Source organism: Castor canadensis, chromosome 13 (assembly GCF_047511655.1).
Source record: "Castor canadensis chromosome 13, mCasCan1.hap1v2, whole genome shotgun sequence".
NCBI classification, from domain to species: domain Eukaryota; kingdom Metazoa; phylum Chordata; class Mammalia; order Rodentia; family Castoridae; genus Castor; species Castor canadensis.
Genome location: NC_133398.1, coordinates 4,693,904 through 4,720,546, shown reverse-complemented (window position 1 = coordinate 4,720,546; position 26,643 = coordinate 4,693,904). Strand labels below are relative to the sequence as shown.

At 40.0% G+C, this 26,643-nt stretch overlaps 1 protein-coding gene across 10 annotated transcripts in view; it reads right to left on the bottom strand.

Moving 5' to 3' along the window:
* The window catches only part of Setx (senataxin), a 69,580-nt gene that overhangs the window by 27,567 nt on the left and 15,370 nt on the right, over positions 1–26,643 (bottom strand). For all 10 annotated transcript variants that reach the window (XM_074052940.1, XM_074052941.1, XM_074052935.1 and 7 more), the window contains 8 exons: positions 20,906–21,125; positions 20,049–20,168; positions 17,420–17,591; positions 16,989–17,076; positions 12,378–16,505; positions 5,024–5,123; positions 1,940–2,113; positions 419–651 (listed from right to left, as the gene is read on the bottom strand). In XM_074052940.1, the coding sequence (XP_073909041.1) occupies positions 419–651; positions 1,940–2,113; positions 5,024–5,123; positions 12,378–16,505; positions 16,989–17,076; positions 17,420–17,591; positions 20,049–20,168; positions 20,906–21,125 (5,235 nt within the window). The remainder of the gene's footprint in view (positions 1–418; positions 652–1,939; positions 2,114–5,023; positions 5,124–12,377; positions 16,506–16,988; positions 17,077–17,419; positions 17,592–20,048; positions 20,169–20,905; positions 21,126–26,643) is intronic.

Below are 26,643 nucleotides of genomic sequence, written 5' to 3'. Positions count from 1 at the left end.
CAAAATGCAACAATACCAGTCAAATTCTCCATCAGTCATTCAAATGCAAAACTCATTCCAGTAAACATGACACTACTCCTGAATTCTGATCACATCTAATAAGCGAGGCCCTGAGTTCAAACCTCAGTACCAACAAAAACAAACCACTTAAGATGATAATCTAACATTTCAATGGTGTTTTTCCATCATATCTTCAACTTTTTATTGTCCTGTACCTTTCCCTAAGGTAAGCTCCCTACCTCAATGTGTACTTTGCAGTATTAAAGGGAACTAACACTAAATACCACTGCACATTCACAATGAACACGTCTTGTAGACATACATAAGTATATAGCAGCTAAAAAATGTGATGTGTTTTTTTTTTTTTAAACATCCTGAAAAAAAATGTTCTGACTTTCCCTGGCACAGTAACACTTACAATTCTCTCAGATGTTGTAGTCAGTAAATCTTTGGTACAGAAGTCCATGGGGTTTGGATTCAGAACAGCTCTGGCCAGTTGGTTCCGACCACTCAACAGAGACATGGCTTTCAATTTCCTTTGGGTAGTTACCAGGGAACTGATTACAATACATTTCATAAGTCCATTTAAATTGGCTGGCAAATTATCTTGGGTCTGGATGGAAAGGGAACACTCAGCTTTCCCATTACGCACTATTATCAAGGAGAAAAAGCAATTTTAGTTATCAATGAATAATGGCTGCCCAGTTAAAAAGTTTATTCAGGCTAGGTGCCAGCAGCTCACGCCTGTAATACTAGCTACTCGAGAGGCAGAAATCAGGAGGATCAGAGTTCGAGGCCAGCCCAGGCAAACAGTTCAAGAGACCCATCATAAAAAAGGGCTGGTACAGGTTATTCCAGAGGCACTTGCACACCCATGTTTATTGCAGCACAACAGCCAAGTTATGGAAATAGCCAAGATGCCCCACTACTGATGAATGGATTAAGAAAATGTGGTATCTATACACAATGGAATTTTATGCAGCCATGAAGAAGAATGAAATGTTATCTTTCGCAAGTAAATGGATGGAGCTGGAGAACATCATTCTGAGTGAGGTTAGCCTGGCCCCAAAGAACAAAAATTGTATGTTCCCCCTCATATGCGGACATTAGATCAAGGGCAAACACAACAAGGGGATTGGACTTTGATCACATGATAAGGCAAGAGCACACTTGAGAGGTATGAGGATAGGTTAGACACCCAAAAAACTAGATAGCATTTGTTGCCCTCAATGCAGAGAAACTAATGCAGATACTTTAAAGTGACAGAGGCCAATAGGACAAGGGAACCAGGAACTAGAGAAAAGGTGAGATCAAGAAGAATTAATTTAGAAGGTAACACACACGCACAGGAAATCAATGTGAGTCAACTCCCTGTATAGCTACCCTTATCTCAAATAGCAAAAACCCTTGGTCCTTCCTATTATTGTTTAACTCTCTCTTCAACAAAATTAGAGATAGGGGCAAAATAGTTTCTGCCTGGTAGTGAGGGGGTGGGGGGGAAAGGGTGGGGCTGGGGGAAGGCAAGAGAAATGACCCAAACATTGTATGCACATATAAATTTAAAAAAAAAAAAGGGCTGGTAGAATGGCTCAAGGTGGAGGCCCTGAGTTCAAACCCCAGTACTGCAAAAAAAAAAAAAAACTAAAACAACAAACAAAAAAAAGATGCAACAGATGGTTTGCAAATGGTCTGTATTATAAAGCACAATGTCAGATAAAGAAATGCCCAAGAAGATATAAAAGAAAGCTTTTAAATTACACAGCTCACAGCTATAGCAATAGGTACACGGTCTTTGGTCTATAAAAACTAGAAAAGGAATTTTGAAAGGCAAGTAATCAACACAGCAAATGTCTATTTGGTAAGTATGCAGCAAATACAGGGCTAGGAGCAATCTGGGGAGTCAGGAGAAGATGGCCTTTGTCAACTAAAGTTTACTTACTGACTGAAGTACGGCGAAACTTTTGAACATAACCAGAGTAATACTGGTGGGGATCTTGCATGCCATCTCTCTCCATGTCCTCTGCCTCTCCATTTAGTCTCTCAGAAGCCAAAAACACTAAATCGTTTTCTTTTGGATGAAGCTGTTTGGCCAATTCGCATTCCTCCAGATAGACTGTGAAACAGGAAGCCAGCATTGATAAAACCAACAGATTTTAAGTAAGATAAGTTGCATTCTTCATATGCTTAAAAATGGTCTAATCCAGCTGGGGCGGTTGCTCAAGTGGTAGAGTGCCTGCCTACTGTGCCTAGCAAGTGTGAGGCCCTGTGTTCAAACCCCATCCAGTGCCACAAAAAAAAAAAAAAAAAAAAAAAAAGGTCTAATCCAATAAAAATGTTAAGCATCAATTACAGAATATTATTTTTTTTTCTTAAAAACTATTACAAAGCCTAAATAGACACAATACTGGGAAAGAGCTGGCACATTTTCAGTGGGGTTCAATGGTAAACCCCGTACCTACTAAGCGTGAGGCCCTGATGTCAAACCCCAGTACCTCCAAGGCAGGTTTCGTGTGGCACAAAATGTTCAAAGTTGACAGTTCTCTCTCTCAAGAGAGAGGAAACGTTTTCAGGGCTGAAGCAATGCTTTAGATAAGGGATAAAAGAGGGAGGAAAAACCTCCACCCCAGCCAATAGCCACTACAGTCACCTCTCTGCCCCAGCCTGCATTCTAGCCAGGATCTCGCCTAACTACTGTAATAATAATCCTGTATAAGGTCAATTTGCTGCTAATTGTCTAATAAATCTGCAGAGATGTAAAACAGGTGTGTGGGTGCATCCTGTTTTCACAGTGGCTTTATGTTTTGTGGTTACTGCAGCTACATGTGTAATGTAATCAAAGAAATAAACATGATAGTTTTGAATACATAAAGGTAAAAATTATGCCTCAAAAATTGCTCAAAATGGAATAATAAAATTGAAAAAAATTTCAGTAACACACTCTGAAGAAACAGAGACAGAGGCAGGGAAGGAGCATAAATAGGCAACTAACCCAACATCCCCAAGAACACAAATAAGCAGCAAGAACTATGAAACAAAAACTACAATCTTGAACATTTTCTATATATAAAATTGACACCAAAATGTTTAATTTAGCAAATGAAAGGACTACACATCTTTACATTCTGGCATTCCTTTTGGTAGGCATAAACAAGATGAATCAAAACTCTTAAAATGTGCATGTGGTTTTGTTGTGTGCTCGCTCATGCTCCTGTCCTCCTGACCTAGCTGGGGGTGACTAGAGATGCAGAAAGGACAAACAACAGAAGACAGACGTGCATAAAGTTGGGATCAGGTGTGCTAGGTGCTGGGATGGAGACGCACAACAGCCTTGTTGCTTCTTTCCTCTATTAACTTTTCTTTTACTTTGCTTCTTTTCTCTAACCTTTAAAACCTTACTTCTAAAGTCTTTCTTCTTTTCTATTCTTTAAAGTCTCTTTCCTTAGACTTGCTCTGTCCTGTGTTTTCTTTAAATTCTCTTAAAGTCTTGGCCCTCAGACTTGCAGACACACAACAGCCAGCAGCAGCAGCAGCAGCCAGCCGTATCATTCAGTGGCAGTCTGCTTGCAAGCTGCCCAGGCAGTAGCTTCCACCTCTCGCAAGCAGCCAACCAATCAATCAACAACTCTCAACCAATCCCCAACCAATCAACCATGTCCTCTTTCAGGGAGTATTTTATATACAGTGGTAAACAAGGAGGTGGAGCAACAGTTCTCAGGGAGGGGCATGACATTGTAACAGGAGAAACCTGCACTACTATCTGAATGTATACATCTTAGGAAAAGCAGCCATGCTGCATTTTGTGTTCGCCCCCTCCTGTGACCATGCCAAACTCAGCATGAGTTTGTGCTTATGTCAAGTTCTCATAGGCTTCCATAATCCACTCCCCACATGGTTTAATCTAGTGACTGGACTTATTCACTGTGTCTTATGGTAGTGAAAAATGGGTATAAACAATGTACAAACATTCTAACTAGAGACGACAGGTCAAATGAACAATGGAATATGCTTACAATGGAATAGCGAAAACTATTACACTGATTTTTTAAAAATAACATTGAAAAGACAATATATTAAATGAAAATAAACCGAACAAGCTACATCAAGTGTGGAATTTTGTGTTTTTCTTTGCAGTTAGATATCATGTATCTAGAATCATCTATTATCAGGTCAAAAAAGTTTGTGAAAAAATGTCACAAACTAATTTAAGTAACATAAGCTGGACATGGTGGTACAAGCTTATAACCCCAGCTACCTGGGAGACCGAGGCAGGCAATTTTAAGTTCAATGCCAGTCTGCAAAACTTAGCAAGACCATCTCAAAACAAGGGAGAAGGGGATGCAGCTTGGTGGTAGAGTGTTCTTGCCAAGCACATGCAAGGTCCTGGGTTTTTTTCTGGTAGTTATCAGAAATACAGATACACACACACACACACATTTATAAAAGAGAATATAAAATCTGGTGGTAAGATATATACAACATTTTAATGGAATTATCTCTGAAAGATGGGAACTGTGGATGAGGTTTATTTCACTTCAGGTTGATATTACAACCTTTTCCCAGAAATATTCACATGTGCTCATTTTTTTTTGTAAGTGGACCTATGGAGAATGGAGGGGCATTAAGTGGAGGAATTATGCATGCTATTTGGAAAGAACTTGAATGTCTGGTTTATTTATGACTAACAAGTGACCAGTTATGAAGTAAGAATATGGATGCCAGGGAGACTGACTCAGAATCCACAGAGGTATTACAGCCACACCCCCTTAAACCCCTTTCACTCACTTTCTATCACGGCCCCTGTTTCCACTGACTGGCAGCCTGCAGCATTCTCATTACACAGTGGAGAAAGCATCATGAGTTTTGTATTCATAACGGCCCGGTAGACATCTCACTAAGACTTTAACTCTATTTGTTTTAAGAGGTTGCAAATTTAGCTTAGAAAATGCAGATAGTGTCTCTTTTTAATCAGAAACCTCCAACTGTTATCATACATTCCAAGTTGCATAAGTAAAAAAGAGCTTACCCACAAACTCCCAGTGTTTTTTGTAATCAGCTGGAAACTTTCTTAAATGCAAGTGATAGAAATTCTCTTTACTTGGAGAGTTGACCCATTCCTGTGCTACCTATACAAAGCAAAAATACAAATTAAGAAAATCCAGAACATTCTGGAAAGACTACTAAACACGAAAAATTTCCAAAGCAGGCAAAAATCAGTCCAGAACCCAGAATCTCAAGTGACAACCAAAAATAAATCTGTGCAGTTTAATGAAATTGTCTAGAATTGCCCATGTGACTCAGTAGCCATTAGCTACGTGGTTAAATTTGCTAGTTAAAATTCTAAAAATTAAAAAATTCCTCAGGTGGCACTGCCACTTTTCCAGTGCTCAACAGCCACCTATGGTAAGGTAGTATGCTGCAGATACATAAAGTGCTTCTAGATGGCACTGGCAGAACACTCCTTCCCAACAAGCTCCTCCTCCGACATCCCAAATGAGCAGACTGTTTCAGACCTTCAGCATTCTGCTACCAGTTTCTACAAGTTCTGTATATTCCAACTGCCAAGGCCCACACTCAGAAGTACCCTGGAGGATCTCTGGAGAAATAAAAGAGATTACTCCGACCCCCAAATTTACAAAGGAGACTACTAGCATAAGTATGTCATTTTACACTTCAATTTATTGAAAAGTAAAAACTTACCCTTTGGGCTTTAAGAAGGGTTTCACCTAACTATAACATTTCAGTCATTAAGTATTTAAATCTATAACTGGCCTTCAGTTCCTTTGACGAAACTTATCACCAATGACTCTTGGTGGTGACGGTGAACTGTTTCTGCACTGAAGTTAACCGACACTCCACAATGGTTATGCCATGGATTGGATGGGGGAAAGACTGTTGAATGTGTGTTATTTACTAATGAGGTCATGAGACTCTGGTGGGAGTTATGACCAGTTTGTTCCACCTAAGTTCACATCCACAGTGCCTTACAGCTATGACAAGTCATTAAATCATCTTCAAAAATGCTTCCTATGTTCACAGAACTTTTCACAACCACCAAAACCTGAGAACAACCCAAATGTCCATCAACCAGTGAATGGGTAAAGACATGAGGTATATCTAAACAACAGAATCTCAAACGAGGTAGGAGTCCTCTTTTTTTCCTAGTAATACTTATGGAGAATGGAGCATTCTATAAAACTAAATATTCCTAATAAAGTGTAATTTTTTTCAGATCAAATGTCTTGGTATTATGGCCTCATACAAGTATCTCCACATATATTAAATACATTGGTTATAATGAGATGGCTGTGTTCCCCAGAAGGTTCTCTTAAGAAATTAGGGCTGGCTCTGTTCATCAAAAGAAATGGTCTCTAAACTGAAGAGAACACCCACAGAGTGGGAGAAAATATTTGCCAACTATACATCAGACAAAGGACTGATAACCAGAATATATAGGGAACTTAAAAAACTAAATTCTCCCAAAACTAATGAACCAATAAAGAAATGGGCATGTGAACTAAACAGAATTTTCTCAAAAGAAGAAATTCAAATGGCCAGAAAACACATGAAAAAATGCTCACCATCTCTAGCAATAAAGGAAATGCAAATTAAAACCACGCTAAGATTCCACCTCACCCCTATTAGAATAGCCATCATCAGCAACATCACCAGCAACAGGTGTTGGCGAGGATGCGGGGAAAAAGGAACCCTCTTACACTGTTGGTGGGGATGTAGACTAGTACAACCACTCTGGAAAAAAATTTGGAGGCTACTTAAAAAGCTAGACATCGATCTACCATTTGATCCAGCAATACCACTCTTGGGGATATACCCAAAAGACTGTTACTCCAGAGGCACCTGCACATCCTGTTTATTGCGGCACTATTCACAATAGCCAAGTTATGGAAACAGCCAAGATGCCCCAGCACTGACGAATGGATTAAGAAAATGTGGTATCTATACACAATAGAATTTTATGCAGCCATGAAGAAGAACGAAATGTTATCATTCGCTGGTAAATGGATGGAATTGAAGAACATCATTCTGAGTGAGATTAGCCTGGCTCAAAAGACCAAAAATCGTATGTTCTCCCTCATATGTGGACATTAGATCAAGGGCAAACACAACAAGGGGATTGGACTATGAGCACATGATAAAAGCGAGAGCACACAAGGGAGGGGTGAGGATAGGTAAGACACCTAAAAAATTAGCTAGCATTTGTTGCCCTTAACGCAGAGAAACTAAAGCAGATACCGTAAAAGCAACTGAGGCCAATAGTTTCTACCTCTCAGAAACTGTTCAATACACTTATGATAAAAATCTTATTCTGGCTTCCCCACTAATTTTGATTTTTTAGTTCTATGTTGCTTAGTTTGATATTTTCCTCTTATAGCGACTACATGTCACATGAAGAACTTGGACTACAATCAGTTAGAAAGGTACACTAAGAACAGGCTAAATCCTAGTGACAATCTAGCTTTTGCGCCTCTGCTGATGAGGGAGGATAGGAAGTAATGGGGGGTGTACACCAGTGAATAAGCATTTTATTATGATCTCTGAGTCTACCCTGGTACTTATCTTTTCCAAATTCTGACACACACACCCCAGCCCCAGCACAATAACCCAGCCCAAGGAATATGAGGGGACAAGTGAACTCTCATGAATCAAGGAATTGCTGGAAATGGGGGTGTGCACCTATAATCCCAGCTGCTCAGGAGGAGGAGGGAGGGGGATGGAAGTTCCAGGCCAGTCTAGAAAAAGCCATCAAGGCTCTATTTCAACAACATGATAAAAATAAAAGGAAGGAGTGGGGGAATAGCTCAAATGGTAGAGTGCTTGAGGCGCTGAGTTCAATCCCCAGTATCAAAAAAAAGAAACAAAAAAGGAATCCAACTATGGCTACTGCTAGCAACTCCACTTTTAACGCTACCCACTGCTTTTGCCTGCAATAGCTAGCTGCAGCTTTCTGCCATGAACCACAAGGTCACATCAGCATAGCGTTTTAGCCCACAGTAATGAGGGGAAGGAAAATGTGATAACCTAAAAATTCTTTTCCACTCTAATTCCCATCGTTGGAATTTTCCTGGTCTGGTCTACCATTCCCTTCCCACCCTGGGAACCCAATACATCTTAAAACTGCCCCAGAGGTTTCTCAGAATACGTGTAAAACTGACATCACTGACTATGCTCCCTGACTTTGGCAATGTAATTTGCAGAAGAGAGTAAACAACATCAGAATCTAACAGATGCTCAAGCCCAAAAACCTCAGCAGAATCGCCTTCTCTTCTCAACTCCCACATTCTCAGCAGAATCGCCTTCTCTTCTCAACTCCCACATTCTCTGCGTAAGAAAGTTGTGTGAGCACTCTCTCCAAACTTCACTCCCAATGCTTCCATTCATCTCCATTTCCACAGCTGCCACCATCATCTTTCTCCTAGGCTGCTGGACAGCCCTTTCACAGGTCTGCTCCATCTGTTTGGTCTTTCTACAGATTCACCCAGCAACCAAGAACAATGTGTAAGGAATGTAACTGGGTGAGTCAGGTGTGGTGGATCAGCCAGTAATCAGCTGCTTGGGGAAGCTGACATGGGGAGTTGGTTTCAGGACAGCTCAAGCAAAAAGTTGCAAGATCCCACCTTTACCAATTACTGGGCACAAATGGCTGGCACCTGCCATCCCCAGCTACTCAGGGAAGCACAAACAGAAGATCACAGTCCAGGTCAGCCCAGGCATAAAATGAAACCCTATTCTCAAATATGACCAAAGCAGAAGGCATGGTTCAACAGTAGAGAGTGTGTTTCACAAGAGAGTTCAAACCCTAGTACTGTCAAAACCAAAAACAACAAAGGTACTTGCTGGAGACATGGCTCAAGTGGTAGAGTGCAAAGTTCTGAGTTTAAACTCCAGTACCATGACAAAAAAATAAATAAAAAGTTAAAAAAAAAATGCAATCAGGTGCATATTATTTTACTCCTCCAGTATAAACGCTTACCAACTCAGTCTTCAAAACCCTCTTGCGAGCTGAGTGTGGCTCTCAAAATGCAGCCTATGGGCTGCATGCCACCAGCTCTTCACTGCTTCTCTGATCTCACTTTACTTCTCCTTCCCTGCCTGATTTCACTCCACACACACCAGCCTCACCTCTCCTCTCCTCACACATGCTTTAGTTCCCATCTCAAAGCATTATCTTCTTGACATCCAGACCCACCTCTTCATAAAATCCTCTCTGGCTGTAAGCCAAGAATTGTGAAAAGAAAAACTGTACACTTTTTTTTTCTTGGTGGCACTGGGATTTGAACTCAGGGTGCTGAGCTTGCTAGGCAGGCGCTCTACCACTTAAGCCATGCCCCCGCCCTCTTTTACTTTATCTTTCAGATAGGGTCTCATGTTTTCCCCTGCAGCTGGGAGCAAAGCTCAGACTATAATCCCACATAGCTGGGATGGATCACAGGTACACGCCATCATACCTGGCTTACTGAGATGGGGATCTTGCTAACTTTTTGCCCAGGCTGGCCTCCAATTGTGATCCTCCCAATCTCTGCCTCCTGAGTAGCTGGGATTATATCACATTTGACTTCTCTGGTACAATTGTAGAGAGGATCATTTTTGTAAAAATGTGAGGGCTTCATCTGTTGTCCTACGCATTTTCAGTGCTATTCAAATTTATCAAATTTTGAGTTTTCTTTTTTTTTGAAGGGGGGACGATACTGATGTTTGAACTCAGGGCTTCATGCTCAAGGCAGGTGCTCAACTGCTTGAGCCATGCCTCCAGCTCATTGTTTTGGAGAGCGGGTATCGCTTTTTGCCCAGGCAGCTCTGGACCACAATCTTATTTCACACTTTCTGCCCTCACTGGTGACATGCGCCACCACACCCAGCTTCTTTTTCTGTTGAGATGGGGTCTTGTAAACGTTTTCCCCAGGGATGACCTGGAACCACCTCCCAAGTAGCTAAGATTACAGGTGTGAGCCACTAGGGTCTCGCATATACCATTTTCTAACATTTAAAAAGACTGAAATATATTTTATACAACATTAAATTCACTATTTTAAAGCATACATCAGAGTGGGTTTTAGTACTATAGTTTTTCACTATGTTACACAATCATCACCACTAATTCCTGCACATTTCTATCACCCCAAAAGAAACCCTTTGCCTCTTACCAGTTAATCTCAATGCCCCCCTCTGTTCATTCCCTGGCAACTTTCCTCTTTTTGTCTCTCTGAATTTGCCTATTCTGGACAACACAGATGAATGGAATCATAACACAGTGGCCTTCTGGACCTGGCTTCCTTCAGCAGCACAGTATTTTCAAGGGTTGTCAATGAGCAGACATCAGAACGTCACTCTTTTGTATGGCTGAGTATTTCACTGTACGGACATACCACATTTTGCTTATTCATTCATAAGCTGAGGGACATTTGGGTTCTTTTTGCTACTATGAATCATGTTCCAATCTACTTTTTTAGTCTCCTGCTCTTAAATGTGAGTAGACCACCAGAACTCAACCAACTGAAGAAAAGGAATTAACAAAAAGAACTACTGACACTAAAATGAGTAAGAAAAACCAACTGGGGAAACGGGAAGGATACGATGGGAGAAGACTTCTAAGTAACTTTCAAGACTACTATTAATAACCTTAGCTGATAGAAAATACCATGTGTGTGAAATAAGAACAGGACCTTACAAAAATGGATAAACTTTGGGGCATAAGGTGACATGATTGATTCAACATGTTTTGTGATTTATTTATTTTTTTTGGTAGAACTGGGGGTTGAACTCAGGGACTTGTGCTTATTAGGCAAAAACACTATTCACTTGTGCCCCTCCACTCCACCAGTCCTTTTTGCATTGGTTCCTTTAACAGGGTCTTGCCTTATGCCTATGCTGGCCTGGACCACAATCCTTCTATTTATACTTCCCCACATGGCTGGGATAACAGGCGCATGTTACTGCATCCAGCCATTTGTTGAGATGGGGGGGGGGGTGTCTCTCGAACATTTTGCCCAGGCTGACTTTGAACACAATCTTTCTGATCTTTGCCTCCCAAGTAGCTAAGATTACAGGAATGAAATGAACCACCATGCCCAGTATGATGTACATTTTAAAAATGCACTGACTCAAGCTCTATAAAAAGCCATCTATCTTGCCACTTGATCATCTTTTCTAGACCTGCACTGAGCATTACATCTCCTTTCCTCCAACACACCAAGCCTCCCAACACCAGTGTCTCTGCACTCCTCTCTGCCTGAATATGCTCCCACAGCCTACTCTTCTTCCTCTGGTCTCAGTAAAAACCATGTGCTCAGAGAGGCTGTCTGTCCTTCCATCTAAAGTACCCTATCTATCCCCTTTACGCTAGATCACACTAGAACCCTTGTCTCGATCTGAAACAGTCACCAAGGGCAGAGACCTTATCTGTCTCAATCACTTTGCTTCCCTGATCTGTAAGAACACTTGGCATGTAATGGTATCTCAGCATTAGGTGAATCAATTCATGAATATTTACCTCAACATTAAGCCCGTGTTCTCTCACCACATACTCATTTATTAAAGAAATTTGAAAAAGCAAAAAATTTATGCCAGTGCCTTAATTTAATGCCAAAAATATCCTTTAAAATACAGTTCAATGTTTACACTAAGAGTTATTTGCTGCTTCTCTGTGTTTCTGGGGTTTTGTTTGTTTGAGATAGTGACACCCTATGTAGCCTAAAGTGGCCTCAAACTCCTGGGCTCAAGTGATCTTCCTGCCTCAGTCCACAAGGGGCTAAGTCTACACCCAGATATGGGGTTCAAATTTAACTGGGAATCAGTAACTTTAACTAGGAACTCTGCATTTTATTTGGCTACCCTGTCAAGGAGAACGAGATAAGAGACAGAATACGATATCTGGGGTTGGGAAGGCAGCTAGAAAGAGTTCTCATGACTAGTAAGAGATTGGGAAGACAGACCCATCTTAGAGAAATTTCAGATTTATTGCTCTGTCGTCATTCAACGTAATTTACCCTTGGCTATCTTTCTCAAGAAAACCATAGTAACTCTCTAAATCACTTTAAAAAAAAAAAAAAAAAGCGAAGATGGGAGACTATCTCCTCTAAGAAGTGTTCCCTTACCTGTACATCAACAAATACTTCCTCCTGTGCTACCTAGGGACTTGGCACATCAGCAACCTAAATGGGGCCTGTAACTCCAGGGGCCAAAGGCTGAACTGTACCACAAGCATCCAGAATTGTGTCTGGCACAAATGTCTGTTCAACATGAAATCAAAAAGCAACAACTCAAGCAAACAGTTCAGTTACTTTAACTGTCCTCTAAGTACTCGGTAGAAAAGAAAGAAGCAACTTGAAAAGTCTACAGGCAAAGAATTAAAGCATACTTACTGTTTCGAAAGTATTCAATATGATCAAAGGGAGGAAAACATGAAAATACTCTTCACAATCTTGAAATCTGACAGGCACAGGTCTTGTGATGGACTGACAAAGACTTGCCGGGGCCCCACACTGATTAAAGTTCACAAACATTTCATACTTCCATTTTAAGACCTCTTTAATGAAGGTGTCAGAGATAAACTGCGGTGTCCACAGAACATTTACCGGAGAAGAAGATAAAAAAGGTTTGTTTTCAACAAATGGAAGTTTGAAACCTTGCCTGTTGGAATTATTTGGAGTCTGAGAATTAAAAACATTGCATAAGCTCTTCACCTCAGCCACTGGCTTCTGAGACACCATGGAAGTGGGCTGTGGCACTTTCAAAATAGAATGTAACCCAGTTGCTTTATTTTTTAGAGCTGATGGAAGTGAAGTGTTTTCCAAAGACTTGGAAAGATTAGCAATTCGTGAAGTACTACTTGAACTAAAAATCTTAGTAGTGGAAGGTCTCAAGGGCTTGACTGCAGAAAGAGGTAAGCCAGGTTTACGAAACACATCTTCATCTGACACTTTAGTTTCTGAGTGCCTTGAGCAGTACTCGCCCTGGGTTTTTAAGGTTTCAACACAGTCTTTGTACTTACACTTTGTGCCACTCAAAGACTCCAACTGAGGTCGACTTACAAAATCTTCTACCTGAACTGTATCTTTCCCATGAATCACTTCAATGAGTTTATCATAATCATTTTCCATCTGTGAACATAAATCCATATCTGCAGGATCATTTTGTGTTAAAAACAAGTTGTCATCCTCTGCATCACTGCTGGAATCATGCTCTGCCTTGTTGAGAGCTGCCACTTCTATGCGATGTCCTGTTCCATCTCCTCCACCTAAAGGGTCCTCCGAAGTTGAGACAATGTTTTCATTTGTTGTTATTCTTCCATTTAACACTCCAGATTCACACCGGTTCAATACACAAGCATCACATTTTGCTTTCATGGTTTCTGACTCAGAAGGTAAGATTTTTACTAACTGTTTTTCATTACCGTTGGCAAGTACCTCAGCTCCTTTATAACATGGCCTATCAGGTTCTGGTCTGACGTCTGAATTCTGCACTGCATGTGGCCCTGCTCTTGTAGCCTCTGTACTTTCATAAACTAACACTTCTTGTCTGTTCTTTTGTGATTTGGTTTTCATCTGCCTTCGCAACTGAAGATCCTGACTTGTCAACAGTTTCTTATTATTTCTGACAGAAAGAGTTTGTGGAGAAATTAATTTAGCTTTTTTGGGGGTATCAACTACTCCAACAGTTTTGCCATGATCGCGTAATTGAGCCACATACTCTAAAGACCGCTGGGACAGCTCAAAAGCCTTTCGAGGAGCTTTTTTCAGACCAAGTTTCTCCACTGTTGAAGTTGGTTCAGGACACTGACGAAACTTTTTTGGTGGTACAACAGCAGGGGTTATTCTACAGCTTAGGTAACTTGAACTTTTACTCTGCCCTTTTTTATTATCTGAATGCATCTTCTTAGTTTTGGAAACTGGGACTCTTCTAACAGGTTTCAAGTAAGTACGAAGCTTTGGAGAAGACTTCTTTAGCGTAGCAGCTCTCTGAACACCTGAAATGGGAGTTGTAGTTCCTGTGCCTGCATGCTTTACAGCATCTTCAGTACGCCCTCTCTCATTATCAGACTGATCTTCATTTCTGACAGATGATGAAGGCCTCTGAGGATCTTCAGCCATAGGTTTTTCGTACTGTTTTCTCCTAGGTTTTTTTACTGGAATGTCACAAAACTCTTCAACAGAAACACTACTACTGTGTGGTTCTGCACGTTCTTCAATATCCTCTATGTTTTTAACAACCTCTGCAGGTACATAATCTGTACCATAACCCCAATTATTGTTTGTGCTATCAGCTACATGAGTCACACACGAACTTTTTTCCTCCTCTTCAACTGAATTCTTGCTGTCTACTTTATGATTCTGCCAAGCTGAAAACACGTCAGATGGACTTTCAAACTCAAAAAGCTGAGAATCCAATTCTTCAAACTGTAAAAGGGACTTTGTATTTTCTTCCTTTATAGGCTTCTTTTCTACATCAGTATTAACCATTGAATCAGGCTGATCTGGAAATTCTTTCTCAATGCACATTTTGTCCTGTTCAATGTGTTTCTCAAAACCCGGAATTCTTTCATCATCATCGTCGTCAGAATCTGAAATAACAATAACTTGCCCATGGCAGGTGTCTACAATATTGCTATGGTTAGCTGTGAAAGATCTTTTACCATCTCTTCTTTGTAGCTGAGATGAACTTTTTTGAGTTGAATCTGATGGAAACTTAATAACACTGGCTTGGGCTATCAAAGATAATTTGTGGAGGTCTCTGTCTACCTGAGAATCTGTTAAGATATCAGGCTTAGGACTGATGCCAGGGGCCTGTTCTCTCACCAAATTAGAAGAAATCAGATCTGTACTCTTAGTCAAGTCCTTATCTCTTGATTCAAGTAAAGTCACAGGATGTTTAAAAGGAGACATATGCTTCACTAAAGTACTGGTCACTTCTGTAAACGACACCAGACCTTTATTGTCAACATGACATTCCTGTATTTGACAATTATTTTCACAGGCTGAGAAAATACCTAACTCTTCATTCTTCAATTGCTTCCTTTTCAGTAACAAATTGCTTTGAGGCTTCTGTTCTACATTTTTATCATCCAGAACACCATTAGAGTCTAAAGACAGATCATGTGTAAAGCCATCCCCTTTCTGACCTCCTGTATCTTTCCTTGAACAGGAGCTCTCAATGTCAGACACAGTCATACTTTCCTCTAAATTACTGACCAAAGTACTTTTCCTGTTTTGCTTCTTTATAACATGTGATAACTTTGCACAGATTTCATCTTTTTGTGCCTTTGTTTTTGCTTTTGAAGTTTTACCAACATCATCCTCATTTGATGTGGACACTTTTTCCAGAGAATCGGTGCTAGAATTGGGCAATAAATATGTTGATATTATTACTCCTCTGTCGCATCCCCTTTCGGAACCATTTTTTGAAGTACAATTCTGTGGTGTACATGAAGAGTTCTCTTTTACAGACTTCTGCTCTCCTGCACTCATTTTAATCTGGTCTTGAGCTCTTTTAGCAAAAAGGCCTTTACTATTCCGCTTTAAGCTCAACTCAGCTGAGAGACGGTGTTCTGCATTCAAATCCTTTACATAATTTTGTTTGGTACCTTCTTCTTCTACAATGTTATCTCCTTTAGTCAATGTACTCTCCTGCACTTGGTATGTCTCTGTTTTCTTTGGTTCTTTAGAAAGTGTTGAGCTGCAATTTTCCAGACAAAGCATGTCTTTTTTAAACTTCTTCTCTATTTGTTCATTCTCTTCATTAAAAGATGCAGGTGGGGTTTTATAAGGAGTCAAGTCCAAAGGGCTACACTGAGGTACTTTGAATTTTATGTTTTTAATAATTTGTTTTAAACAAGTCTGCAACTCATGGGTTTCCTGATTAGTCAACTGCCACCCTAGAGATAAATTTCCTCGGAGGAATAAGTTAAGCTTATTCCAGAATCGCTTACAAAGTGTTTGCTGACCGAGCTGATAACCTTCTTTGAGGAGACTCCTAATTAGCTGCACACAAGCAAGCTGTACAGAGTTAGATGGCACTGAATGCAGTGACAGTGAGGAAATCATTGCTGTGCCTTTGGAGAAATTTCCAGATGATTTCTCAGAGCTCCGTGCAAATGCAGTGGTAGGAAGCTTGGCACACTTCACAACTGCTTCCACCCACTGCTGGGAACTAACCCACAGCAAATGCAAGCATTTCTTGTTTCTATGTAGTTCAATCACTGACACCAAAATTAGAAGAAAAAATTCAGTGACTTTGTCACACACAGCATCTGTTTGGTTGAGGACATTTTTGACTTCAGAGTACAAGTGATGAATAACTTCTACTATGTAAGCCACACCCAAATCCTTCAGATCCATGAGGGACTGAACAAAAGGTATGAACCACAGAAATGTGCTGTTATGAACACGCATGTCTTGACCAATATCTGACTGAAGTACATTGGCCAATGTTTCCATTTCTTCATACATGTTAGGACAGTAATCTGGGCAAATGGCTGATCTCCACCCTGAATCCTACAATGAAAAAAATATTTAACAGTCAGGTAAGTAAGCACCATGATAGGTTTAATACCCAAATTGTAAAATACGCAACATAACCCTCAACTTTTCTATCTTGGTCTACTATATATTTTTCTTAATATATATAAAGCCCCAAGAAATAAAAAATATAATTTGAATTCTGACACTTAAGTTTCATGAAAAGGCAAATCCACATCCCTTCATGTCTTGGTAGCCTGGTCATCAGTTAGCTTTGATTACTAGCTGTATCATCTGTCCCACTACCCTATAAACTTGCCATCTTTCCTAAATGCGCTCAGAAATGTTCTAAGTGTGCATACAAGTCACAACTCACTCCCCAAGCACAGCGCATCTGCTGTTCAATCGGATCTTTTACGCAGCAGCTGATTCAGCAGAGGTATGCACCGCCAATCAGCCTTCAACTAATCATGTGAAACACTGTCTATGCAATATCTTCATTTTCAAAGTGTTTTATACCTTTTTGGTCTTTTCAGGATTGTAATTGTATACAATCTGGCTGCAAGTCACCATATCATCCAAATATGGCTCCGGCTCTAACTTGGTCCTTAAATATTAAGAGTAAATAGAAATTACTGAAATGCAGAAAGAAAACAGAAAGAAAGAAAGAAAAAGCCCCCTTGTGAAGTCAGTTGCAAAAGACTTCCTCAGAGATTTTTTTAAACATGTATCATGGACTGGGTGGTGTGGCTCAAGTGACAGAGTGCCCAGCTAGCAAGTACAAGGCCCTGAGTTCAAACACCAGTACTGCCCCCCCAAAAAAGGTCTCACAATGTAGCTCCAGCTGGCCTGGAACTTTTGATCCTCCTGCCTCAGCATTCAAGTGCTGGGATTATAGCTGTGTACCACCATGCCCAACCTGAGATGATTAAATCCTGACATTAACTAACCTTACAGAGCTGTTCCGTATATTTTGGATCTCTCTATTATAGCTCACATTGTTGATGATGGTTTGAAATGCCTCAATAGGATCGATAAGTTGACCCCAGACCTTAGATCCAAGCCGATCCAGAATCACCATGAAACAGTGCAACGCTGGCCAGAAAGGATCCATACTATCATCTAAAATACAATGCAGCAAATGCTGAGTTACAAAACAATCAGAAAAACATACTAAAATACATGGATAATTAAACACTGTTCACTGAAGGCAAAGCAGCAAATAATTTAAGGTACAGTAATGCCAACCTTTAGAGACATTTTTTTAAGCTAGTAAATTTTCCAAATTTTCAAATACTATGACCTCTCTGTAACAAAATTTTTATTGGAGGGCTGGAGACATGGCTCAAGTGGCAGAGTCCTGCCCAGCAAGTGAGAAGCCCTGAGTTCAAACTCTAGTACTGCCAAGAAAAAAAAAAAATTAATGGAGAACAAATTGGGGTTTTTTTGTTTTGTTTTTATTTTTTAGTGTGACTGGTGTTTAAACTCAGGGCTTTAGGCTTGCAAAGCAGGCACCCTACCACTTGAGCCACACCTCCAGTCCTGGAGAATGTAAATACAACATTCTCACCCTATTTGCCACACCTGAAACAATCTTTCCTACTCGACAACTCAACCCTTCCCAGAACTTTATATTCCTAAGCTCTAACAAGCAACAGAAAAAAAGGGAAAAAGGGAAAGAAAATGAGATGATATTCACAGACCTACATGAGATGAGGCCCATGATACAAGAAATTCTACTTCAGCATGAGTCTGAATTTTCTATGCCATATATCCTGCATTTTCTATGCAGCATAAGGACTGAACCTTTTGACTAATGGTAAAAGACAACTATGCATCTCATCCATATCAACATGTCTGTTACCTACTTTTCATCCAACTGTGAAAAAAGAATTCCTGCTGTTCACAGCTCTTACTCAAGTCTTTTCCCTCTTCTCTACCAAATATACAATGGCAAGATACTGCCCTACTCAAAGACCTTTGGTGGCTCCTTAACATCTTCCAAGACCTTGCTGCACTGTATCCTTCCAGCTTTGTCATATTCCCATAACCACACAGTATCTAAAACAGAAACAAACTGCTGGCTTTTCCCAAAAGGAACAATAGAATGCCTTCACTACTAGAACTGCCTATCAAAGTCCTATTCTATCCATCCTTGAAAGCCCACCTTACCTGCCTCCCCAGCCATGGACTATCCTACAGTACTTTTTGGAGACAAGCGCTTAACTCACTGATACTGATAATGTTTAGTCACCCTAGAACCTATAGCTTTACTTCCTATAGACCTCTTAAAACCCCAGGGTGTTTTACTTTTGCATTTGCAGTAAAGCTCGAACCCTGGGTTTTGTGCATATAGGCAAACACTCAGTTATTTGTGCAAACCTTTTTATGTTTTTATATCCTTCATAGCAACCGATACAGTGCCTTGTATTTAGTAAACCCTCAAGCAAGAAAGTAGTTAGGTAAAGGGAATTACAAACAGTTTTTTAAAGAGGTGACTCACATTTTGAAGAAGGTAGCTGAATTGGGTTAACAGAAAGGACAGACATGTAAGTGCAGTAAGACACAGGGAAAGAAATGAGCAATTTGTGCAATAAATGCTGGCAAATGAATTAGCAATACCCTTAATCAGGAATAATCTAGCAAGAAAATATGTGCCAACAAAACAGTAATATTAATATATTTCTTTCAGAATCGCCCACAAATTTATGCCCACAGTCAACTTGCCTGAAGAAACATGGAGGAGGGGAAATACATTCACTGTGCTTTCACAGGATTTGACACACCCTTTCTTTACCCATCACTCCTTCTTCATAAAGATTTGAAACTTATTTAAGCACAGATTCTCCATGAGTAGCTTGCTGCAACCACCAGCAATAGAAGGTTAGGGTCTATTAAAATACATGAGCACCAGTTTTAGGCCTTATTCTTGGTTTTGTCTTTTGAGACAGGACCTTGTATGTGGCCTAGGCTGGCCTCAAACTCCCACTCCTCCTACCTCAGCCACCCGAGTGCTGGGATTAGGCAAACACCCCATGCCTGGCTTAGGTCTTACTTTCTAGCACTGTCCCAGTGATGATGGAAATGTCTGGATCTGTACTGTCTAATGCAGGCGCCCCAAGCACATGGAGCTATTGAGCCCTGAAATATGGCTAATGGGACTGAAAAACAGAATCTTTAATTTTAATTTAAATAACTGCCTGTGGCTGGCCATTGTTACATTAGGCACTGTGACCCTGGAGAAGTAAGGGACAATGAATCAGCAAGCCAGAGGAGGCACTCCTCAGTGTTAACTACCACACCTTTACAAATGGCTCTCCCAGGGTTCTGCTTTTCATTCTAACTGCTTCATCATGGAAAAGTAACCAGCAATCCTGGGGTTTACTTACTTCCTCCATCAAATGAAGGTGCTGAATTAAACTCTAAATGTCCTTTCCAATTTAAAACTCTGAATGTGTGACCCGAACCATAAAATAGTTAATACTTCTTTTCTCTACACTACATTATACCCCAATTCTTACAGTGACTAGCATTTTAGAAGTGCATCATCACAGTCCTAAAGCAAGTAAAGTGCATTACCATCTGACTGCCTCTGCATCATGTGAAGGATTGAACACATGAAATCATTTTGTTTGTCTGAGCCCAGCAACAGCGAATCCATGGCTTGCTCCTCAAGAATGGTCAGCAACATGCAAATACCTGTAAGATTATTCACAGTTTTCTGATGAAATAAACTGCTCCAATGCCATATCTGGTGTAAATGGCAAAAGGAAAACAGGGCAGAAAGATGAAGCAAAACAGAATTCAGTTCCACAAGCATTTAAAGTCTGAGACGTGTGCCTATCTCCTCCCAGGTACTATTTTGACTACTCTGAGTGCAAAAGGGAAAACAGTTTCTAAGATAACTACCACGTAACTTGTATCTCCCCCAAGTATATGATATCTTCAATTTTTAGATGTGTCATATACTAAGGAAGTACAAAAACTAAAGTCTACTTTGACACTTGAACTGAAACTGATGAAGTAGGGCACAACTAACTATCTTGAGTCAGTATAGAACTTATAAACCAAACAATGCTAATGTCTCTTTCTACCTGGGAATACTTTACACATTAAAAAGAAGTTATCAATAATCAAACCCAACTTAAAGTCACTACTATACTGATGTTTTGTTATTCTAGTATTACTTTAAACAAAGGATTCACTTGCCATGCTTGAAGATATACTTCTACAGGTTTCGAGGATAAATTACTATAGAGCTTATTACTAAATAAGATATATAATGATTAAGCCAATATAACGACAGAACAAAAACCAGGGAACATGAAATTCTGGATTTAGCAATTTGGAACAGATCACCAAAAGCAGTCATTTCTTTTTCAGGACACTCATGGCACAGGACACTCAAGAATATCCTAATTAGGAATAATACTCACCTAACCAATAGTTTTTATAGTTGGTAGTGTCATACATGTGTGAAGGCAGAAGAATCAGTTTTCCCTTTTTGAGGACAGAAGAAGTATAAATGTCTGGACTTTCTAGAAGCCCCAACTCAATGACTTTAAAAAGGCAGGTTAAAACCTCCTGTAAGTCGTAATAATCATCTCTGTCCACTTTTCCCAAGTTTCTTGCAGTCAGGATAGCCCAACGCCGAACCTAAATGAGTAACATAACACGTTCAATCAGCTAACAATGCTACAATACAGCGACAACATGGATAAAAAAACTGAATCTATGTATTTTAAGGCACAATACATGAATGCAATGTGTGTAATTTATTTAATACTGATTTCAACTAAAGGAGTTATTCTATAATGAAACAATGATTTCCATTCATTTAAACATTGACAGGAAATACTAAGGAATTACTGTGTCAGGTGTGAAAATGGTATTTTAAAAAAACTCTTATCTTTTAGAAGCATGTGTATTTAAATATTTTATAGAGAAAATGTTCTAATACTGTCGCAATGAAACCCCTGTACAACTAATATATACTAATAAAAATATTTGTAAAAATAAAAGGAACAAATACTTAAAAAATGTAAATTATGATTTTTCTTACTTTACTGCCCAGTAAATTAATAATTTCTATCTGAATTCTTCAAAAAAATGCTTTGATATTTAAGATTTGGTCTAAACTAATCCAAAGGGAATATGAGGTTGACCAAATACTAATAACTGATGTAGCTGATAGATACATGGGGAGGGGTATTCGTTATACCCTTCTCTCTCCTGTTGTATGTCTGTAATTCCGCATAATAGAATGTTTATGAAAAAAGGAATCACAAAAATAAATCAAAGTTACTTCGAAAAGGCAGTGTAATACAGAAGTGATTTTAAATTTGTGAGAGGCTATCAATAAAATTCAGTGATCACAACCAGCCTTTAAAAATCTAAAATAGACCACCAAAACACCAGACTGTATCCTTTGTAGTAACAGCATTGTTTTCTGAAATACCTTGTGACATGCACCCAGACACATCTGTGTACTCAACTAAATACTTTTACTAGAGGTTATAGTCAAAAAGTTTGAAAAACAGAACTAACAGATATGCCAATGTAAGTGATGGATTATAAACTACAGGGGGGAACCACACAAACAGGAACCTGAAGTTCAAATGCCAATGACAACTCTCTACAGAGAGAGAGCAGAAAAGCTCTTGAAAGCAGTGAAATCACTACCAGTGACAACTGTAAGCTAGAGAAGCACCAGTGAATGCTAAACTTAGGAAACTGTGGTGAACGGCATGGTCTAAAGCACCTTGGAGTTAGTGGAGAACTTGGAAAACATCTTGACCAGATGGGCAACTAACATTATTGTGAGGGGCAAAGGGTATGGTTTATGCATGACACTCTGAGAAGGATAGAGTATCTCCTGCAGTACTCCATAGGAGAAAGTACAACCTGCGCCTACCCACAAAGAAATGACAAATCCAAAATGAGCAGCACACTAATTTTAAAAGAGGCAGAGGCATGAACACTGTTTTCTTCAGAAATGCCACTGTTGTAGGCCAAGAACAGTGGCTCACATCTGTAATTCCAACTACTTTAGAGGTAGAGATCAGGAGGATCACAATTTGAGGACGGCTCAGGTTTAAAAAAAAATGTTAGCAAGACCTATCGCAATCAATTAGCCAGGCATGGTAGTTCCTGCCAATGGTCCCAACTGTGAGGGAAGCTGTAGGTAGGAGGATCAGAGTCTAAGGCTGGCCCAGGTAAAAACACAAGATCCCACCTGAAAAATAAAGCAAAAAATGCCAGTGGTGGGGAGGCTCAAGTGGTAGAGTCCCCTGCCTTGCAAGAACCAGGCCCTAGTTCAAACCCCAGTACTACAAAAAAAAATTTCCAGATTAAAGGGGAAACTATGGCAAACAGCTTGAAAACTAAACTGAAGGCGTGATCATGATCTAAAGGCTGGAATACAGGGGAAATCACTAGTGATAGACATTAATGACTGTGACGAAACTGGAAAATGGGCAGTATTCTTCCACAGTCAATTCACTGAGGCTGATACTGTATTTACGAAAGAGAGTATCCTTACTCTTTGGAAATACAAAATGAAGTATTAGGTGTAAAGGCCCATGACAAATGCAACTTACTCTCAAAAGACTTGGGTGACAGTATACATCTAATTGAAAGCAAACAATAAAGCAAATGGAATGAAATGGTACTTCTGGTGAATATGGGCAAAGGGTACACAGGTGTTTTCTAGTATTTTTATTGCTGTGAGTTTAGAAGTATTTCTGAGTAGTTTTTTGTAAGTGCAGGGATTTTGGAGCCAGCCTGTCACATATGTATCCCAAGTCTCTTGATTCCACTCCCTCAGCTATAAAATGTGGGCATTATACATCACAGAGTTATCATAAAGTTTAAATGAGCCAACATCTGGAAAGTACTCAAAACTTTACGGTAAATATACTAAGCCTAAATAAACATAACTAAAAGCCATTACCCAACAATACCTCAAAACATCAAAACATCATCAAAGGGTGATATTTATAATGTATGAAGATTGCAGTTGTTTGAAAGGTCTTTCTTTACTTCACCCTTTTTCCTTAGAATGCATGCTTGGAGATTATTTTTTTAAAGCCCCTTGAATATACTGTGCCACTATCTTCTGGGTTTTAATTTTGTGGTTGAGAATATAACAAGGTAGGCTAACTGCAGCTCCTTCATAGGTAGTCCTTTCTGACTCCTTTAAGAACTAGTCTTAAACAGAAGTATTACCACTGTGTACACAGGTGTTTTTTTCCTTCTGTTTCTCTGCCTCAAAAATCTGTTTACACATTCTTATTCATGTCTTTCAACAAGTTTTGAAAGTCTCCCACCATTACTACTGGTTCACCACTTGCCCTCTTCCTTCCTTCTGCAGTGCAGGGTAAGACAATGTGAGTCCTTCAGACTGCATCCTGTCTCTTGACATTGTTTTCACTTCATGCTTTGGCTATCTGAAGTGCATTCTAAGTAACCTGTTCAACTATCTGCTCAGTATGTTAATTCTCCTTAGCCTAAGAGGTCATTGAACCCAAAGAACTTTTTTATTGGAGTGTTCTTTCCATTTCTAGCTCTTCTTTTTGAATATTTTTAAAAATATGTCTCATCTTGTGACAATGGATTTTCAAGTCCCTCTTTTTTGTTCTGGCAGTACTGGGGTTTAAACTCAGGGCCTCACACTTGCTAGACAGGTGCTCTTCAAGTCCCTCTTGTGTAACATATTTACTGTATATACAACAATATATCTTGTATTATCTAGTAATTCTGCTACCGGAATTCAAGATATTGGACATAGCTGCTTATTGTTATCTCCACTCTTACTCACAATGGAGTCTTTTTTTGGTAATTTTGGCAACTTCACCTGGGACAAATGTGTGGGAACCTGACAGGAACTCAGTTGGGGCTCTGGAGAGGATGTGCAATGGTTTCTGTGGGGTGCCCTAGAAAAAAGTATCAGGTAAGCAGGGCAAACACAAACTTCTAACACGAATGAAGGCCTGTCATTAGAAATGTTCAGGGGAGGCCTTTTTTTTTTCCTCCTGTGCAGACAGAAAAAGTTCTATTATCAACCTTCAGTTGTGAATAATTTTATTTTCTTTGGCAGTACTAAGGGTTTGAATTCATGGCCTTGAGTATACTAGGATAGGGCTCTACCATTTGAGCCATGTTCTCAGTCTTTTTTTCTTTTACTTGTTTTTTGGATAGAGTCTCACATATTTGGCTGGAGCTGGCCTTGGGTGGCAATCCTCCTACCTGTGCCTCCCATGTAGCTGGGATGACAGGCACAAACCACCACACCCAACTTATTTGCTAAAATGGGGTCCCCCTAACTTTTTGCTTGGGTTGGGCTTGAATGTCAAGCCTTCTTATCTCTGCCTCCTGAGTAAGTGGGATTACAGGTGTGTGCCATCATGCCAGACCCCAGGTCTGGCACTTTCACTACACCTTTACTGAGGGTGTAACCCTTTCAAGGTCTCAGTTTTATGGTAGGTTCTCTATTCTAACTCCATACCCTAGCCTTTGTTATTATCTGTTAGACTCCAAATTTGGGAACTTTGCCTAACACTGTCAGGACTGCCGTGGCTTCCTTGTCCTCTTTTCACTCTGATTTTCAGTACCCTATGTGTTTTGGGTTCATTACTTTCTTGCCTTTGTGGATAAGCACAGAAGATTCATCTGGTATTTGAAGGTATTTTCCAGCAAGAACATTTTTCAGTTCATATGGCTATGAGAGTTTCAGAAATGAAGCCTTGCTGACTTTTTTGGGACATGGGGAGAAGACCTCAGAATGCCACAACCCTTCATTCATAACACAATTTCACCTTTGGTCCATGCATCAACCACTTTTAAATTTGTATTTACTAATAATACAACAAACATCACTCAACTCCCCTTTATCCTAACATATGTCCGACTAGATGGTTGCCCATTACTCCCAGTCTCCCTGGCCTCCCAAGCTAAGGTGACCATTACCTTGAATCCTATGCTCTTTGTTGCTTGCTTTCTTGTTTGCCTAACATCTACATGTATTCCTAAAAGAGCATACATTTTGCTTGGCTAACTTCATGAAAAGTGTTTCTTCCTATATGTAATCTTTAGGTACTTTATTACTAGATTCACCTGGGTTGATCTCGAACCATGATCCTCCCAAGTAGCTAGAATTACAGGCATGAACCATTGGCACTTGGCCTTGACTAGCTTTGTAAAAGCTGCATACCTATAGAGGAAGCACTGTAACACATTTTGTTTCAAGCTCTTAAGTTTAACTGCTACATGGTGTTCCACTGACTGACTAAATCAATTTTTTCATCAACCTCTCACTGATGGGAAGTATTCAGGCCACTAGCAGTATGCCCCCAAAGGGACCTGTGGGAAAGGCAGTCCCTTCTTTTCTCTCTCTCTGACTCTTTGGCCATGAGGTAAGTGGTTTTGCTCTGCCAACACTCCCTCCATGATGTGATGCCACAGGCCCAAAGCTACATGGCCAATTATCTCTGAGCAAGATCTCCAAAACCATGTGTCAAAATAAACCTTTTCTCTTTATAAAGTGGATTACCTCAGGTATGTGTTATAGTGCTTCCTCTACAGGTATGCAGCTTTTAAAAAGCTAGTCAAAGCCAAGCTCCAGTGGCTCACGCCTGTAATTCTAGCTAATTGGAAGGATCATGGTTCAAGGCCAACCCAGACAAATAGTTCTCAAGACCGCATCTCCAAAATAGACTGGAGACGTGGCTCAAGTGGTAGACTGCCTCCTTTGCAAGTGTGAAGACCTAAGTTCAAACTCCAGTCCCACCAATAATAAAACAAAAAACAAAAAACAGTCAACTGGCCTGGAAGCATGGTTCAAGCAGTAGGGCACCTGCCTTAACAAGCATGAGGTCCTGAGTTCAAACCACAATACTGACTAGTTAAATAAATAAGCAAGCCAGTCAACTTTTTTGTACTTTCTATCAAAGGCAGAGGAGCCCCACCCTTGTTTTAGACACAGACCATAGCCCTGGCTCTTCATCTCGCCTAATTCCTGTGATCCTACACAAACTGAAGCCCTCAGTTCCTACAGCCATGGGGGCCTACAGGTTTCTACCAATTCACTCCTTTGTGCTTCTGTTCCACTGCTGGCCCACAGAAAGTTACCTCCTGAGTGATGTGACTCGTCTTTTTAATTTTGTCTTTAGGGATT